This window comes from Calonectris borealis, chromosome 2, assembly GCF_964195595.1.
Source record: "Calonectris borealis chromosome 2, bCalBor7.hap1.2, whole genome shotgun sequence".
Classification (NCBI taxonomy): Eukaryota; Metazoa; Chordata; class Aves; order Procellariiformes; family Procellariidae; genus Calonectris; species Calonectris borealis.
Window position 1 is genome coordinate 27529845 of NC_134313.1, and position 17720 is coordinate 27547564.

The 17720-nt window shown below is 35.1% G+C and overlaps 1 protein-coding gene across 1 annotated transcript in view; it reads right to left on the reverse strand.

Moving 5' to 3' along the window:
- Window positions 1–790: 790 nt before the first annotated feature.
- The window catches only part of TMEM67 (transmembrane protein 67), a 31768-nt gene continuing 14838 nt past the window's right edge, over window positions 791–17720 (reverse strand). The window contains exons 12-28 of the mRNA XM_075144593.1: window positions 16975–17131; window positions 16458–16581; window positions 15181–15286; window positions 13123–13179; window positions 12929–13027; window positions 12343–12441; window positions 11888–11974; window positions 11045–11144; window positions 10804–10943; window positions 8486–8626; window positions 7930–8010; window positions 6644–6760; window positions 4680–4796; window positions 4493–4597; window positions 4025–4127; window positions 1326–1468; window positions 791–871 (exon numbers count right to left, since the gene is read on the reverse strand). Coding sequence (XP_075000694.1) covers window positions 791–871; window positions 1326–1468; window positions 4025–4127; window positions 4493–4597; window positions 4680–4796; window positions 6644–6760; window positions 7930–8010; window positions 8486–8626; window positions 10804–10943; window positions 11045–11144; window positions 11888–11974; window positions 12343–12441; window positions 12929–13027; window positions 13123–13179; window positions 15181–15286; window positions 16458–16581; window positions 16975–17131 — 1857 coding nt within the window. The remainder of the gene's footprint in view (window positions 872–1325; window positions 1469–4024; window positions 4128–4492; window positions 4598–4679; window positions 4797–6643; window positions 6761–7929; window positions 8011–8485; window positions 8627–10803; window positions 10944–11044; window positions 11145–11887; window positions 11975–12342; window positions 12442–12928; window positions 13028–13122; window positions 13180–15180; window positions 15287–16457; window positions 16582–16974; window positions 17132–17720) is intronic.

Here is a 17720-nt window from a genome sequence, read left to right on the forward strand (position 1 = left end):
AGCACAGAAGAATTACTGAACTTCCTTGGGCATCTTGCATCAGATGACAGAGAATCAGGAACAAACACCAAATACCTATAACCTCTCCTCTGCCTGTTTTTCTGCATTGCTGTAACACTACTGTATCTCAAACACAAGGAAACTTTGTCATGTATAGTCCACACCCAAGAAAAACAATGATAAACTTCAAGAGAAGAGATAAAAGCATACAGTACTATGACACAATAAAGAAAAGTTAAAATTTCAAGTTGAAGTTGCTGTAAATAAGTGATCTTTAAATAGTCCTCTTGAAATATTAATTTAATTCAGAACAAGTCCTGTGCTACGTAAAACTAGAAATATGTTTGCTAAACTTTATACCTCAAAATAAATTACCAAAAAAAAGAGAAAAAGATTTAAGGGATTTTCAGAAAACCTAGGAGTTGACAACCTCTCCCGCCAACTGGAATGCTCAAATTTTTGCCTCAAAGTGAGTGGTCCATATCTTAGCAAAAGCCATTAAATAATTTTTATCTTATTCTAATAATAACAACAGTAAGTTTACTTCTGTCTTATTTTCAGGCACCTTTCCTTTTAAAGGCCTATGGCTTAGTGTTCACAAATTAAAAAATATTTGTAAATACACAAAAATAAAGCTTAATAGCACACAATATAAAAAATGATAAATTGCAAAACCATTACATTATTATTATTGAAAAGTGCACTACAATTAATCTGTAGGTCAGAGATGCTTTGATCGTGGACATAATTTCCATGATTAACTCCTCAACAAAGTTTTTCGTCTTCTTAATTAAATGAGAAATCTTTCATCCACCAAGGTTTTGGATGCCAAATTCTTCTGCCCAAGTGTATTACGAATAAACCTAAATATCTAAGAACATTTTAGAAAAAATATCTTAACAAAGAAATACTTAAAACAGCATGTTTCAGTCCCTAATATAAAAAAAAAATTTCATATTAACTTTAAATCATAAATAACATGAGTGAATTAAGCGCTTAACTCCCTTTAGCATTTTTGAAATATTTCCCAGTATCTTTCCACCCTGAAATATGATATAATTATGTGTGATTAATTTTAACAGTTATTTGTGTTTTCTATTGAAAGTTATTTGGAGCCTCTTTATTCATGACAGGCATGTGAATAAAATTAATTTCTCACAAGCTTATTTGACAAAAAAATCAAAGAACTACTTTATAAGCTCTCAGTATAATCTTCTGTCACCACAAACTGCTAACTTAGTGCTTTAATTATCTAATTAACTATATAAACGTCCATAGTAACCCACATTTTTTAAATATTACTTTGTTCTTAAATTAAAATTTACCTCTTGTTGCAAATATGTTAGAATAGCGGCTAAAACAAAACTTCGGGAAGCCAGATCCACAATGGAGAAAAACAGCATATCAAAGATGAGCAGTGTTGTCTCATTGCCATAATAGAGAACATCACTGAAAGAGTGTCCTTCATCTACAGAAAGAAAATAATTTTTGAAAAATGATTATTTCTGTGAAATGCAAGTTTGTGGAGTTCATCAGTCCATGCTGAGAAAGCTGATAAGAAAAAGGAAAGTCTGAGCAAGAGCTAGTTACGCCATTCTATGGCATCATAAGAGCTAGTTATGTCATTCTATTTAAGCAAAATAATACAAACCTTTTCACTTATAAAATGGCTTAATATTGACAGAACACAATAGGAAAAGCCCACGTGCCACATGCAACTTTATTCACTCCTGAAATCTCAATCAGATTGTTTAAAGAAGGCTGCTTTGAACAAGAAGCAGATGTAACTTCCTTGTCACTGAAATTTTTAGCAAGTGTTAACTCTGGCCTCAACTCAACAAAATAATAAAAACATATGCTTAAAGCCTTACTTGGGAGGAGGTTCAGAGCTTAACTTCGTTCACTGGTTAACAGTTTCCCAGAAAATGGGTCTTTTAAGCTTAAAATACCTCTTTCATAGCCAAAGTAGTCTAGACCACTTATCCACTTCATTTTATCAAAAAGCACCACTTTCAAAAGAGAAAAGAACACTTAAAATAAACAATTACAGAAAATAGATTCTTTTCCCCCTTTCTACTTTTTCAGAAAAATGTCTAATGCAAGTTTTATTGGAAACAGCATATTTTCATTCCAAATTGTATATATCCTACTGCCACGAAATTCTAATTTGTATCTAAACTGCTGGGAACCATGGCAGTCTAAACCATCAAACAATATCTTTATATCAATTCCTATAATTATGAACTTTGAAACAATGACAGTCAAAAGACCAAACCTTTGTTGAATACTGCACAATTTGGAGACATCACATTATGCTTATACACTTAATTCTAACTCAGACATTGCATACCCGACAATATTTATGGCTGAGTAGACCTGGGGTTTAAAATAGGGTTTTGGAATGACTGATATTGCAAGGTGTGGAATCACAGACCGAGCCTGAAGAAAGACCCAGTTATAGTTTTAAGGCAGATACTGACTATCTGGCAACATTTATTACTAAAGATAGTGCTTCACCATGACAGGGGAGGACAGCCCAAACCTTTAATGAATTAGGTGTAATTCGGACATCTAGACTTAGCAAAAATATCAGACTACAATCATGGCTAGTTTGAAAGCATGTGCTGCATTCCTGATTATATAGCAAGGTTTGAGATTCAAATTAGGCTTCAGCTTTTGCAGCCCCAGTGGCATAGAGCAGCTCAGAGATGTAATCTGTGGATTGCTATTATGTAACAATAATGACATATTTAGGATGTGTAATGGTCATCTGGTAATATCTATGGATTGGATTACGGTTCTGATAAAGTTTAGAGTTTCTGAACAGTGAGGCTGCAGAGTCAAGTACTTGATGGGCTCAAAATGAGGGCTTGCATCATCTTGGATCACTAGTTATGTTTAGTTTTCATTCAGATGATGGCCATATTTATGGTTAGGAGTAGAATCAGGGTCTGAACTAAGGTTTTCAAAGATAATTTTTGATGGATTCTGTACAGTTCAGGGACTGAGGAAGCAGACTGATATCAGGCCTAAGTTCACAGCTCATATTTTATTGCAGTGTGAATACTGGTCCCCAGACCACATCTGTTAATAGGAGAAGACTAGGACCCAGGGTTTCAGAACCTTGGAAGTGGAGGAAGTGGAGGACCTAACACTGGATAAAGATTCCAGTGATGCAGGTATTGGTCACCTGGCAGTAACTGTGAACAGGTTAAGGTTTTTAGAGCCTTGGTGTTTCACAGCATCAATCTTCCAGGGATTCAGTTTTAGGAACCCAGGTTGAAGGTTGAGATATGGTCAAGAACTTTCACTAAATCTGTTTTTAACACATGTACCGGTCACTTGGAAATACTTATGGCTAGGTTTAGCATGGGCTTGGGATTCAGGATGATACATTGGAGAATCCAGGTCTGACTGATTTTGCATAGCTCCAGGGACTAGAATCAGAACTGGTGTCATCCCTGTTTCTGCTGGAATACTCACTTTTGCTGTAGGTATTGGCAATGCTTAAAAAGCTTCAAAATAGAATATTCAAGAACCCAAATTACTTAGTGGAGTCTGCAAAGATGAGTGGTGTATTAGCATCAAGTATTCCACTAAAACATCCTTGCTGTGATCAATATCCTCTTTAAAGAAATTGTCTATCTGTACTTTTAGTTGTTTTGTAAGAAATTTGGTTCTATATTAAAAAAAAAGCTATTTAAATATTGTGGGTCGTCTTTGCATTTACAAGGTGGATATTGGATCTAGATAGCAAGTCAAAGGAGCACTTCATAAACATGTGCATGTCTCTACACAGTATCCTTTCAGTTGCCTAAAAGAAAAAAAATCGCAGTCGAGCAACTAATTATAAATAGGATTTCTGTAACCTGAAGAACATCTCTTAAATACCTTCCTCACAGGCGGTCATTTAATGACCTCTCCTGCTGTAAAGTCCAGTTTAGATTGGAAATACTGGGAAAGAAATCTACACAGAAACCTACATACTTATAATAGTACAAATACAAGTCACAAATCTTTTTACCATTGTAAAAAATACTTTTTTCTATTGGTTCCATAAACTCCATGCCAAGAATCCGTTCAAGCAGCAACTTATCTTTAACAATATAATCCATTTCTTTATGAACCTATAAGAAAAGGAAAAACAATACTTCTTGTTTTATGATTTCAAAGAAAAGTACTTGTTGCGAAGTGAAGTACAGCTACTTAGACCTTTATGAATGGAAAAAAGCTCTGGTCTATTCCAAGACAAAAATAAGTACATAGTACATAACAAAAAAGGATTTGTCATTTTTAAGAGCAGGCTGCACTGTTGGACAGTACTCCTCTTTTTTTTTTTATGAAGCACTATTCTAGTTGCCATAAAGTCTTTAACAACAAGTCTTTAAGCACATATGCTTAAAGAGAAATTACAGTCTTTCAGATTTACAATTTTTAGTCTCTACTTACTATAATCATATTTTCCTTAATATAGTAATATCAATATACATACGTGATCAATAAAAGAACTGAGAAATTTGTTCATGGTGTTGTATGCCCTTGTGCTTTGTTCGAAAGTATTTGCAGATGAGTCCAAAAGCCTAGCAGGACCACGTTTCTGAAATATAACATGACCATGACTTCAGCAGAAAAATTACGTATTTTAAATAACATTTACAGAATATAAATATCTCACTTACTCTTGTTAGGGTTTCATGAATCCTGTCATAGTGCAGTCGCATTTTTCTTGAAATGGAAATCTGAAATGTCTGGCCATCTGTGTTCGGTAATAAACCTCTCTGACTACATAGATTTTCCTATACAATTAAAACGATTGTAAATTAGCATTATTAATGTCATTCATAGACCCCAAAAAGTCAAAAGCTTTTCATTTGCTCTCTTTCCTGTACACATAGTACTTAATATCTCTATGTATTTGAATCCACTGCACTCTTGCTTCTATTATAGCATGATTTTCTTAGGACATGAAATCCTGACCCCTGCTGTCACAAAGACATATTCCTTTTTTCACCCGTGTTCAGTTCATTACCTTCTAGTATATCTCTCGACATTCATTTCTTTTATGTTTATCATTTATTCTATACTTGTCCTGCTTTTTTTGTGCTTTGGATTCCTGGCTTTTTCCATACGTTTTTCAGGTCACATTCAACAAATTGCAAAAACCCCAAGAAAATAGAAAATCCAACATCTCTATAGGGAAAAAACCTGTTTTTTCCAAAACTATATTAAAAAAAGCAATTAGGGAAAAATTATAGGAACACACAAGTCAAAAATATTATTAAAAAAATTCCTCTACATTTCAATGCTTGAGATTTAATTTTCACATGGTTATGTTTTTTTCTGTCCCCTTATCATTGAAATAGAAATATCCTTTGTCGAGGGCACCCTCAGCAAGTTTGCAGATGAAACCTGCTGAGTGGTGCGATCGACACACCTGAGGGATGGGATGCCATCCAGAGGGACCTGGACAAGCTCGAGAACTGGGCCCGTGTGAACCTCATGAGGTTCAACAAGGCCAAGTGCAAGGTCCTGCACCTGGTCAGGGCAACCCCCAGTATCGATACAGGCTGGGGGATGAAGGGATTGAGAGCAGCCCTGCCGAGAAGGACTTGGGGGTACTGGTGGATGAAAAGCTGGACATGAGCCAGCAATGTGCGCTCGCAGCCCAGAAGGCCAACCGTATCCTGGGCTGCATCAAAAGAAGCGTGGCCAGCAGGTTGAGGGAGGTGATTCTGCCCCTCTACTCTGCTCTGGTGAGACCCCACCTGCAGTAGAGTCCAGCTCTGGAGCCCTCAGCACAAGAAAGACATGGACCTGTTGGAGGAGGAGGAGGGCCCAAAAATGATCAAGGGGATGGAACGCCTCTCCTATGAAGAAAGGCTGAGAGAGTCGGGGTTATTCAGCCTGGAGAAGAGAAGGCTCCGGGGAGACCTTATTGTGGCCTTTCAGTACTTAAAGGGGGCTTATAAGAAAGATGGGGACAAACTTTTTAGCAGGGCCTGTTACGACAGGACAAGGGGGAATGGTTTTAAACTAAAAGAGGATAGATTTAGACTAGATATAATGAAGAAATGTTTTACAATGAGGGTGGTGAAACACTGGAACAAGTTGCCCAGAGAGGTGGTAGATGCCCCATCCCTGGGAACATTCAAGGTCAGGTTGGATGGGGCTCTGAGCAAGTTGATCTAGTTGAAGATGTCCCTGCCCATGGCAGGGGGGTTGGACTAGATGACCTTTAAAGGTCCCTTCCAACCCAAACTATTCTATGATTCTATTCTATGATTCTACATTTGTCTGATCTTGCAGCAAAGATAAACATATGACAAACTAGAAAAAATACTTATTCAAATGAATTTCTGTAAAGAATAGGTTATATCATCAGAGGAGAAAAGATGGTATAAAAGAATTTATTGGAAGAGTAGATATCTCTTTATTAGGAGTTTTTCAGATTTGTCTCTTTATGAAAGCTTCTTGGTATGCATCTCTTTGAATGCGGCCACGAGCTTACCAACAGCTGGTATCTTTTCAGTATCATAACTTGGTGCAATGTAACGCACAAGTGCAGATCCATAATGCAAAGGTGTGGGGTTTTTTAATAAAATAAATAATTAGAGCAGGTATAAACTTTACTACTTTTACTTACTGCTTCTCTCTTTAGGTTCATATTCATTTCTTCCATATTGGTATCTGCATGTCCATGCACAGAGCGACCATGGATATAATAACCAAAGCAGCTGTGTGACAAGAGAAACACTGAAATCTAAAAGAGATGGAGGAAGAGAAGAATACTTTAATTAAACATTATAATTTTATTTTTGAACTTTTGAATTCACAGTGGAGATCAGCAAGACTAGCCCTTCTACAAATACAAAGTAGGCAGGTACCAAAATAAATATGGCAGAAAAATATTTAATAACTCTTTTACTGATTAGTTTTATCTATGTTTAACTAGATACACACACCAGCTTCAAGTTCAGTTTATCAAAAGCAAGGATCACTACTTAATTCCACAGAGCCAAAAAATTAAAGCAACGTTATTGGCTTTTATTTTGATTCAAAAGTTATTTCTGTGACACATAATACGTATGCATGATTCCAGTTGAGCTCCTAGGAGACTGTATTTAATAGAATTTCATTCAGTATGATACAATGCTTATTAATCACATAAAAACCAAAATTAACTCTCTCTACAACCTATGCACTACATGGGTTTTTCATGGAAGAGAATAACCAAGGCTGGAAAGGCTGATAGAAGGGGTTAATCTCTATATTTTTAAAAAGTTCTGGCCAAATGAGCTAATCCAACCTGTTCTGACTGCACTCTTCTTTGGTTAAAAAGGAATTCCTGCAGTACAAAGCTTCAAGACCCATATTTAAACTAGAGAAAGGGAAGTAGTTCAGATGTGAGTAAGTGAAAATGCATGCAAAAGGTGATAACTGTCCAGGAGGGACAACCATGAAGTTCAGCGGTTGAGGGACAACCACAAGATAGGAGCAGAAACTGAAACATAAACATGTTAAATAAAACCAAGACAGCTGTGTCTGTAAGACAAAAGTACTAAAATGCAAACCAGTAGAAGGAATGGCAGCAAATCGTTCCACACCTAATTTCTGTCATAATTTGTTACTTTTTAATTCTGTATGAGAATATGTAACTAATTTAACTTAAAAAAAACAACCTAAAAATCGCATGTCTAGAAGAACATATTGATACCTATGATTCCAGAATCTTTTTCCAATTAAAGTTTAACTGAATTCTTCATGTAGATTGCACCAATAAAGGCAGCTGAAAGAAACATTGACTTTGGCTGTTAGCTAGTAATCTCTGATTAAATTAAATTAATAAATATTATTTAATATTCTTAAAACTATCATATATATTATTCTATTAAAAATGTCACTGTACAAATGAGACAAAGAAATACTTACATTGCTCATACAACACAGGTCAACAAATTGGCTTATCTTATCTTCAACAAATCTTTCATAAAACACAGAAAAAAATATAATCTGAAATAAATCAACCACATTTTCTTTTATTAGTTCATCAGCTTTGACTTTATTAAGCAATTAACTTCACATTTTAACACCCACAAGTTACAGACTTCTGAAGTGGCCACCATTGCATTGGACTCTATGAAATGGGATTGACATCCTTCCTCTAAGAAGTAAAGTGTAGCAATAACCTGCTTTTCATTTTGAACTTGGAGATGCTTCAAAGTTGTTAAAACAAAGTAGTTGCATAAATTCACATCTTTGAGAGGATTAAAATTCTGACTACAAAGTAAGATGTCTCATAGCTCAGAAGATTAATTTTGAGTTCTAAAGGTGTACCATGCTAAAGCAGCTAAAAGTCTAGATCACGCAAAACAGTTAAGAGTATACCCAATGCTATGATACATAGTTTGAAAGACCTAGTGATATATTCTAGCTTCCAAGAACTAGCCTGAAAATGATAATTCAGTATGGCACATGTTTCACGTACCTGTAAGAAGGCAATGGCTAGCCAGAGTGCAGCAGACACACCAAATCTTAAAATGCGGCTCCAAGGAGCTATGTAACTCTCACTGCTTCTTGTAAGACTGGAAGAAGAATCCATTAAAGCCAGGTTTGAAAATCCCACCACCTGAAGAGATAAGACGGCCAATATAACAACATGAGGCCATGAATAGTATTAATTATGACCCTGTTGTTTCCATCATAACAGGAAGTAAGAAGAAAATATTAGGAAAAATGGACCTGGGAATAGTAGCATGTTCACTATGATAGAGCCCAATTGTGTGATCCAGTGTTATTACTGAGAAACATAATTAAAAACATAAACTGTACATATATGCGTTGATACATAAATTCAAAAATATATGCACCTAAATCTCATGGCAAGTCAACATTGATTTTTACTGAAAAACTCCAAAGGATTCTACTGCTAGACTGCATAGGGATATTATTTCTGCCAAATTTCAGCTTTTTGGTCCTATATATTCCAGCATTAAAACAAATTTTTTATCTGTTTTGCAACTGAAAGAAACTGATTTTTTTGTTTTTATTGAATAGAAATATATTTCCCTCCACTGTCTTTATGGCTGAATCTATTTTAAACAAACAATCTAGAGAAAGTTCCCAAATAAAAAAGATGAGAGAAGCACTGTTTTGAAACTTAAGAGACGAAAATTTTGTGAAAATCATTCAGAACTGAAGCTGCACCAGAAACATATTTGGGGTGGGTTGACAGCCCTCCCCGCGCTGTGCAAGCGCTGTTCAGCAACAGCCAAAACATTGGTGTGTTATCAGCCCTGTTTTAGCCACAAATCCAAAACACAGCACCCTGTGGGCTGCTATGAAGAAAATTAACTCCATCCCAGCCAGACCCCGTACAATATTGAAAAGCTCACTTTTGCTGCCAGAGGGCTATCTGCACTAGCCAGGGAGTCAACACTGCCACAGTGACCGGTGCCAACCAAGCGGCTGCTTTGGTGCCAGACATGAGGCCTGAGGGGAGGGAGACGCTTCCCAACTTCCTCCAACTATTACTTTTCCTGGCTTGTTTTCTACTACTGTACAGCCTATCACTATGATTAATGAGAACTGAACAGTCACTTTATCAAAATTGGTAACCCAAGAAGACAGGTTTTGAGCAATGCAGAAGTTCCCCCCCTTGCAGTGAGCAGCTGATTGCCGTATCTACCCCATGCATTATACTTCTAGGGAAACTACATTCCAAACTCCAGCATGACAATCAAAGTTATAAAGATTATCTGAGGTTTTCACAAACACCAATTTTAGCCTATTTAGGTATCTTTCATGACCTCCTCCACCATCAGTGGCAAGAAAGGGATTCTCCAGAGTGAAATTCATAGCAGGAATTATAGAGTAAGGTGTTAATCACTCTCTACTTAGAACAGCCTCTCCCTTCTGGTAATACCAGGAGCCTATGAAGAGTAACCTGAGGAGACTAGTTAGTTTTGGGAATACGTGCTCTCTTTTCTCCCATTCCTTCCTTGTAACATGGCACAGAAGTTGTTCCTGGCCAGTATTTACCAACAGCAAAAATACTGATGTAGTGAATGAGGAAAGTTTGGGGTTTTTTACTGTATATAATTTAAAAGAAAAATAGGAAATTTAAGAACAGAAATATAAAAATGAAGAAACGTATTAAAAATGTGTAAAAGAACCTCACATAAACAACTGTATGCTACACGCTTTAAGAATACTTCCCAAAATAAAAGTACTTACCAAACTACAGAAGAAACAAACCAAAATGTTTTTGAAAAGCTAAAGCACAGTTTCTTACATATCCTTAAGCTGTAACTGAAGGCATCAGGAACAGAACTGGCACATTTCATTTCCTGCTTTATAAAAGGTCACTATAGCAAATTAGCAGGAAGGAAGCTCAGTTCAGATAAATATGAAACCAGAAATAAAGCTGTAGACTATGGCAGGAGGGACCCAGAAGACAAAGAATTGAGTGCGTACACAGATTTATCAGTCTCTTAAGCCATTTAGGGCAACTCATTACCTTAAAAAAACCAAACAAAACTAACAAAGGTCTCTAAGGTAATTAAAGTCTTTTTTTTTTTTAAGTCTTCCTTAATGAAATATTGCAATAACCTATACATACATACATATGAATTAAAAAATGTATTAATAATTATTTTACTAAGTTCATGTTTTCCAGTGAACTTGAACGTCACCCACTATTACCACGGAGAATGCAAGAATTAAAAACCAGACCCTTATGTTACCCTCTGGTTGTGAATCATAAAAAATTAATAACAATAACAATGATAATTGTAGTAATAATACCTCCAGAAAAAAAAGAACTGCAAGCACTTGAAAGACAGGATTTATCTTCCTCACTGTCTGAATTTCATTCCATTCATTTGCTATAAAATATGTCCTCCATATGCTCACAGGTGCAGCAGCACTCTTAATAACACCTTCACCTAAAAAGAATACACAAAATAAAGCTCTGAAATTTAATACTTGACAGTAATATCCAAATTCAACCAAAGCTGTTTATACAAGCAAGCATAGTTTGAGTTACCTTCAACTGCTTTAAGAACTTTGCCCTTAGGTCTTTCCCAGTCAATGAAGAAAATATCTATAGTGAGTTGTGAAACCAGCAATTGTAAGAATTGCAGAGCCTAAGAAAGAGAAAGTAGAAATAAACAAGTAAGGACAGCAACAGCATATAGACAAAGATGAAGAAACAGTCATTGCCCATTTCATTCATTAAACATAACAAGTAATATACTTGGCTATACTTGACACTGCAACTTTGTTACCAACTTTTGATACATCTTTGTTTTAAAAATTCAAAAGCTTGGAGTAATGGTAAGTCATGTGACGATGTCCAAAATAATGAAGAAAATACAGCAAAGCAACAAATTAAAAAAAAATTGACTAAGTATTTTCCTGTAACATATTAACCTGTATTACAAATTCCAATTCAATATAATACCCATAATTGATAAAATACTTCTATGTCCCATGAAGACAGAATACTGATCTCTGAATTCTACAAGTATGCTTGAACATAATTATTTTAATGTCTTCTTTTTAATCAGGAACTGACAGCACTTATATTCTGCTTTAAAAGAAAGCACTTGCTTTTTTTGATATGGTGTTATTTTATTTGGGTTTCTTTACACCTTTACCCTTGAAAGAATAATTTTCCATAGATCATCTTCCTTAGACATTTGTTTCCCTATAAAGACTCCACAAAATAAATGTCTATGGAAAAATGACTTAATTCTTAGAATAAAATAATTTTTTACATCTATACATTAATAAAATGAACTGTACAAGATGTTTAAAAACAAGCCTACTGAAAATATACAGAAGCATATGTTGAAATGTCTTTAATGCCTGAGAAAAAAATATTTACCTTCAAACTAAACGCACATGCTACATATGTAACAAAATCTTCTTCTTGAGATGGAAGTGGTAAAAGGACAGAGACAAACTGCTGAGCCTGTAATTGAGAAGTTACACTGAAACAGTGTGGACGGCATATGTAACAACATAGTAAGTGCTTAAGAGTGAACAACATTTTTGCAGAAAAATATCAGTATTTAATGTGCAATCATTTTGAATTTGTGAAATATTTTAAGAGACTATTAAGCAGACCACAAGTACAATGACTCCTAAGGAAAAGAAACAGGTAAACACAGAAATTTAAGCACACAAACCAGAATATGATATAGAACTTGCCTCAATAGTCTGACCAGAAAGGCAAAAAAAAAAAAAAAGAAAGAAAAAAGAAAGAAAATGAATTTTTGTGTAAAAATACATGCAATATTAATAGGTTTTCATAACACCCAAATCTGGAAAAACACTCACTTTGAAGAACACAAGCCAATAAATCCCTGTGCCCACTGTGATGACAAAGAAAACGTTGGCAAGGTCTCCAGCATAAAACAGTAAGAACTTCAAAACCGTCTGCAATTATAAAAACACACTGTAGAGTTCTGTAAAACTAATTAAGTAATACGTATGTACATTCATATAAAATGTTATGCAGCTCACACTGCAGGAAACTCTAGTACTGAAAAGTAGCCTTGAACAAAATTTTTCTACTATGGTCATATATTTATGGTATATTGAGTATCTGAAACTCCTACATGCTAGAGTTGTTCAAAGAAGAATTGATCTGAAAACTAAGGCCACTCGATTGATCAGAATAGCTCTGTAAATACCATTATTTTTAGCTAAAATATTTCCTAAATGACAACATCAGAATCCAAAAAAATGCAAAAAACCTACTTCCTCAAGTGAGCCTAACTCCAGGTCACAGTTCTATGCAGGTAGGCTAGAAATTATTTCAGTTACCTTAAGAAACATAATAGTTGTATCACAGCAAATGATAGCAAAGGTCTCCTTAAAGAGAGGAAGACATGTCCCTTTTTAGGTTACCAGCTGTTTATACCTGCAAGTCAATTATAGAGCTTCCTGTACGCCTCTTCCAGCCTGCAGTCTTGAGAAGGGACCATAACGCTGCAAGCCCACCCAACACACCCAATGTGATCTGAAGAGAATGAAAAATTATTTGCAGATATTTTTAAAAACCACAGAATAGAAGTAAATCATTATATCGACAAATTAAAGGGCAATACAACTTACATCAGTCTGAATCTGAGCCTCTGACTGATTCATCTCATAATTGACTGAGAAGGAAACCTAAATATTAAGATACAGAAAGTAAATATGCATAGAAATTCTGAAATGCTACAACCGTTATAGACAGTGGTAGTTTTCACACTTTTAGTTGGTGGGAATTCCCATCCAGGGCTACTATATAAGTACAACATATACCTTCTTTTAGTGTATACATCTGACTTGGTGTGCTACAGTGCTAGGCTTAGTACTAGCATGTGCTGTGCTACACTTAGTGCAGATTTTACCAACAGTAATGTTGGGGGTGGATGCCTGCTATCTACAAGTTACTAGCTGTACCTAATTGTAATCCTTTCAAATGTGCATAATTTTTTTCCTTCTGAAAGGAGACACCAAAGGTTTGATATTTTCCCTTTTATCAGTGCTGATTAAAAGTAACTTTAATGTAATTACACCAATATGCAAAATCATAAAGTGAGCTCTTACATAGCTCAGACACTAATTTTTTTTTCCAGCTTGAATGAAATAAAAATTGTCATGCAGCATTAAAATTGCTCCCTCTAGCTTAAATATCTGTCTAACCCAAGACCTATTTTGAATTTGGTCTAAAAGATTTGTACAAGGAAGAGAAAATATTTGTCTTGGTTTTACAACATTCTGGCCTGAATCTTTTTCACTGCAAGACTAAAGTTAACACAAGTATGATAATGAATAGTACTTTAAATTCAGTTTAAAAAAAAGGGACAAAACTCCCCCAAACCAATCCCTCCTCTTCCCCACCTTGGCTTCCCAAAACATCTTTTCCTGTCAGAGCTCATTCTGTCACCTCACTTGGATTTAAGTCTAAGTATGCTCAGTTTCTAGAAGCTCAGTGTTTATAGAACTTGGAATGAAATTCAATGTGTCTTTTTAGTTGCATAAAATTTGTTAAATGCAACAAGACATCCAAAATTGACAACACGTTAGTAGATCAGATGTAGATGTAAGGGTGAAATAGCATAATATAAAATAGAGAAACTAAAAACAATTGTTCCTGCCATCACCATCTGAATGAATTATTTTCTAAAACCAGTGCTGTTTCTCTGGTTAAATAAAGACATCATTTAGGCAGGGAAGAAGTGTCTGACTAATTTTTCTATCTTTCTAATTCTCTCTCTCTCCTCTCCTTTCATGCAGCTAATATGGAATGCAAGGAATGGTTCTAGCACCAGAAATTTCTAGCTAGATGTCTATCTCTACTGGAAGCCTGAACTGTTGAAGGTTGATAAGCAGAAAATGTTAATATTGTAATTTTTTAAATAGCAGAATGATTATTCTACTATATTAAGCTCAACATTTTCACTTTTTAAAGCAGCATGATCTAACAAGCAAACAAGGCACAGGAATGGGACATCTGAGCTGCTGCCCATCGTGGCAGACGAAAGGGCAAGTAGGAAATGCCCCTTCTGCATCTGCTACAGCAGAACGAGGTGGCTTTCAGTAGAGGATGACCCCCCAAACTGGTCTCCAACCTCTCTGGCTACAGATTTTTTATTATTTTACTTTAATTCTTAGAGATGTGCTGTAAAATAATACACAGCAGACAAAACACTAAAGGGTATTTTAGATATATTAGCAATATTTTAACTTAAACTACAAGTGACCTGAAATGTCTGTGTCATAACAACCTCCTCTTAATGCATTGCTTTCAATAAAAAAATTCAATTTCTTGCATAAATTGCTGCTTTCAGTGCATTGCATGAAGAGTACTTTTCCTGTTATTTTCTGTGTGTATAATTTTATTTGAACTGTAGCCTAATTTAGCATTATACAATCAATTGTAAAATTCTAAGTATTTTAAATTAAAAAAGACTCAAGATAAATTAAAAAGAAAATACTTTTAACTGCTTTGTTTTAAAAGCTTTAAGTTTTAGTGAAAACTTGCAACTTCAAAACTGAGCAGAACTCGAAACTACTTATTAGATTTTTACAACCTCCCCAAAAATGTTCACTCAACTGGAATTCCAACAGAACTAAAAGTATGATTAACAAATCAGTTCAATTAAGATAGTACAAAGATCTCACCACTACACTCTGGGTTTCAGGGTTTTGGACAAGCACATCTGTGTAAGCGATGCTAAGCAGAGGAGGGTAGATAGTTCCCCTCTGAGTATGGGATACCAGACGAATACTGCAGAAATAGAGAGTATTATTTTTAATACAGAAAATGGATTAATTGCTTGGAAAGTATTGACTGAAACTTGTACTACTAAGAAAATACTAAATGAACAGGACAACCTGATCAATAAAATGTGAGTTTCAAACCCAATGACATGGCAATTCACATTTTAAAAGCAACCAGTGTACAAAGGCACATACACAAATATATAAAACGAAAAAGCTGGGAAGGATTGCTTATTTGTAAGAAAATATCTGAATCAATCTTTACCTACTGCTCACATTTTGATAGCTGCAATTGAAGTCAATTCCAAAAGGTAACTTTTCTCAAAACATTACGGAATGACCTTTTCTACATTTATTTTGAATTTCTGGCATTATCCTTTTTTCCAAGGCGGTGTGGGAGGGCGTTCTCCTAACATACATAAGCTAATCCTTATTTTTTGAAATAATGTAATATGTAATTCTCAGCAAATGGAGTTAGTACATTAAATTAATCTTCAAGACGATTACTTGCATGGCTCAGTACTCAGTGCTACTCAGCAATCCTTTTAAGTTGTGAAGAAGAACAAACGGAAAAGGGAGATCTCAAATTTTAGACAGTCATCTCAGAGGAAGACATTACGTAAAGGAGGAGAAAAAAGGATTCTCCCAAAACATATTCCAGTTGAGATGACCTATCAGTAATGACCCTAACAGGTAGTCTCACAATTTCAGTTAAATGACTACAAGCCTATTCTGGATTGTACAACGGAATAGGCAACAGTTTGTAAAAATACTGCAAAAAAGAATATGGAGTATGAAATAGCATCCTTGTATAGTCAGTAACATATACATTGAAAAAGAATTAACAGAGGAGTTTTTAGGTCTTTCCAGATGACACCTGCTTCTAAGAGGTGACTGAATACCTGCTAACTTGCATTATGCATACATAGGTTGATCCATTTTACCTGGAAAGTAATCACAGTAATTTTAAGCCCCACAAGTCAATGTTATGTTTTCTCACCCACTCATCAGAACAACCTATGGAAACTTTTGCTATTTCCAACTATGCAATGGAAAAAGCAGCACAAGACATATTAGAAACAACACAATAAAACACCTTTCTTTTAAGACAATAAAATGCAGACTGCACAAAATTGGCTTTATTTTCTATGGACTATATATTATATGCAATTAATCACCTTACTGTTATTTTGCTAGCAATTCGAATTACTCTTGGTAGTTTTCCCAAGTCATTCTCTCTTCCACTTAGTGTATCCACCAAAAAAAATCGACGAGTCAAAAGCCAGTTGTTCATATTACTGCCTTTGAAAAAACGTGACAGTCACATAATATTTAAAAACTAATGCAACACACAAAAAGAATGAAATCTACTAGAAACGATACACATAACTGTATGATACATATAATTGTATTCAGGATGGAAAATTATTTATTTTCAACTTAAACAAATACATAATGAAACTAGATTACTTTATTTGTGCATATGGTTGGTTGGGACGGTGTATGCAACCAAAGCTTGCATTTAACACTATCAGAACTTGCCCACAAAATATTAAATCCTTAAAACAGGAACAAGTTATGGTGGGTTGCGATATCTTTAAAAACAACTCAGTAATAGGAATTAATACAAATTCTTTCTATTTGAAGGTATTCAGATTATTTAAATTCACAGAAATGTTACTATGACAATCTTACCTTGATTAACAAACATTTCACTGTATTGAAGATTCAAGTTTAAAACTGGCACGGCCCAAAGATATTGTTGTCCATTGTCACCATTATATTCAAGGAAAAGGTCATAAAAGATTGGATTAGCAAAATCCAATAAAATCTTGGAAACTGAAATTTTGCACTACAAGAAAAAAATGTTAAAATAAAAAGATCACTTTAGCCATTTAATGATTTTATCAAGTTGTGGATTCTTCCCCTACAAAATTACTGTGGAATCTGTCCCATTTCTTTGAAAAAGACAAGGCATTCCAGCTATTTGCAAGCAATTGCAAAGTACTAATGATTTTATACAAACCTCTTGGAAATGACTCCAATTGACTAGAATGACTAATGTGGAGAATGATGCTCTGCTAACATTTTTGAACAGATTAGGAAAAAATACCCCAGCAAATTTCACAGGCAAAATTTAAAACAGCATAAACACTAAAGTCAAGAAACATAAATGCTGAAGTCATGGAGTACTGTGTCTGGCTCCAGGCTCACCAGTACAAGAGAGAAATGGAGCTGCTTGATATAGTCCAGCGCATGCCACTAAGATGATGAAGGGACTAGAGCATCTCTCCTACGAGGAAAGGCTGAAAGAGCTAAGAGTGTTTTGCCTGGAGATGAGAAGGCTCAGGGGGATCTTATCAATGTGTACAAGTATCTGAAGGGAGGGTGTACAAGACAGAGCCAGGCTCTTTTCAGTGGTGCCCAATGACAGGACCAGA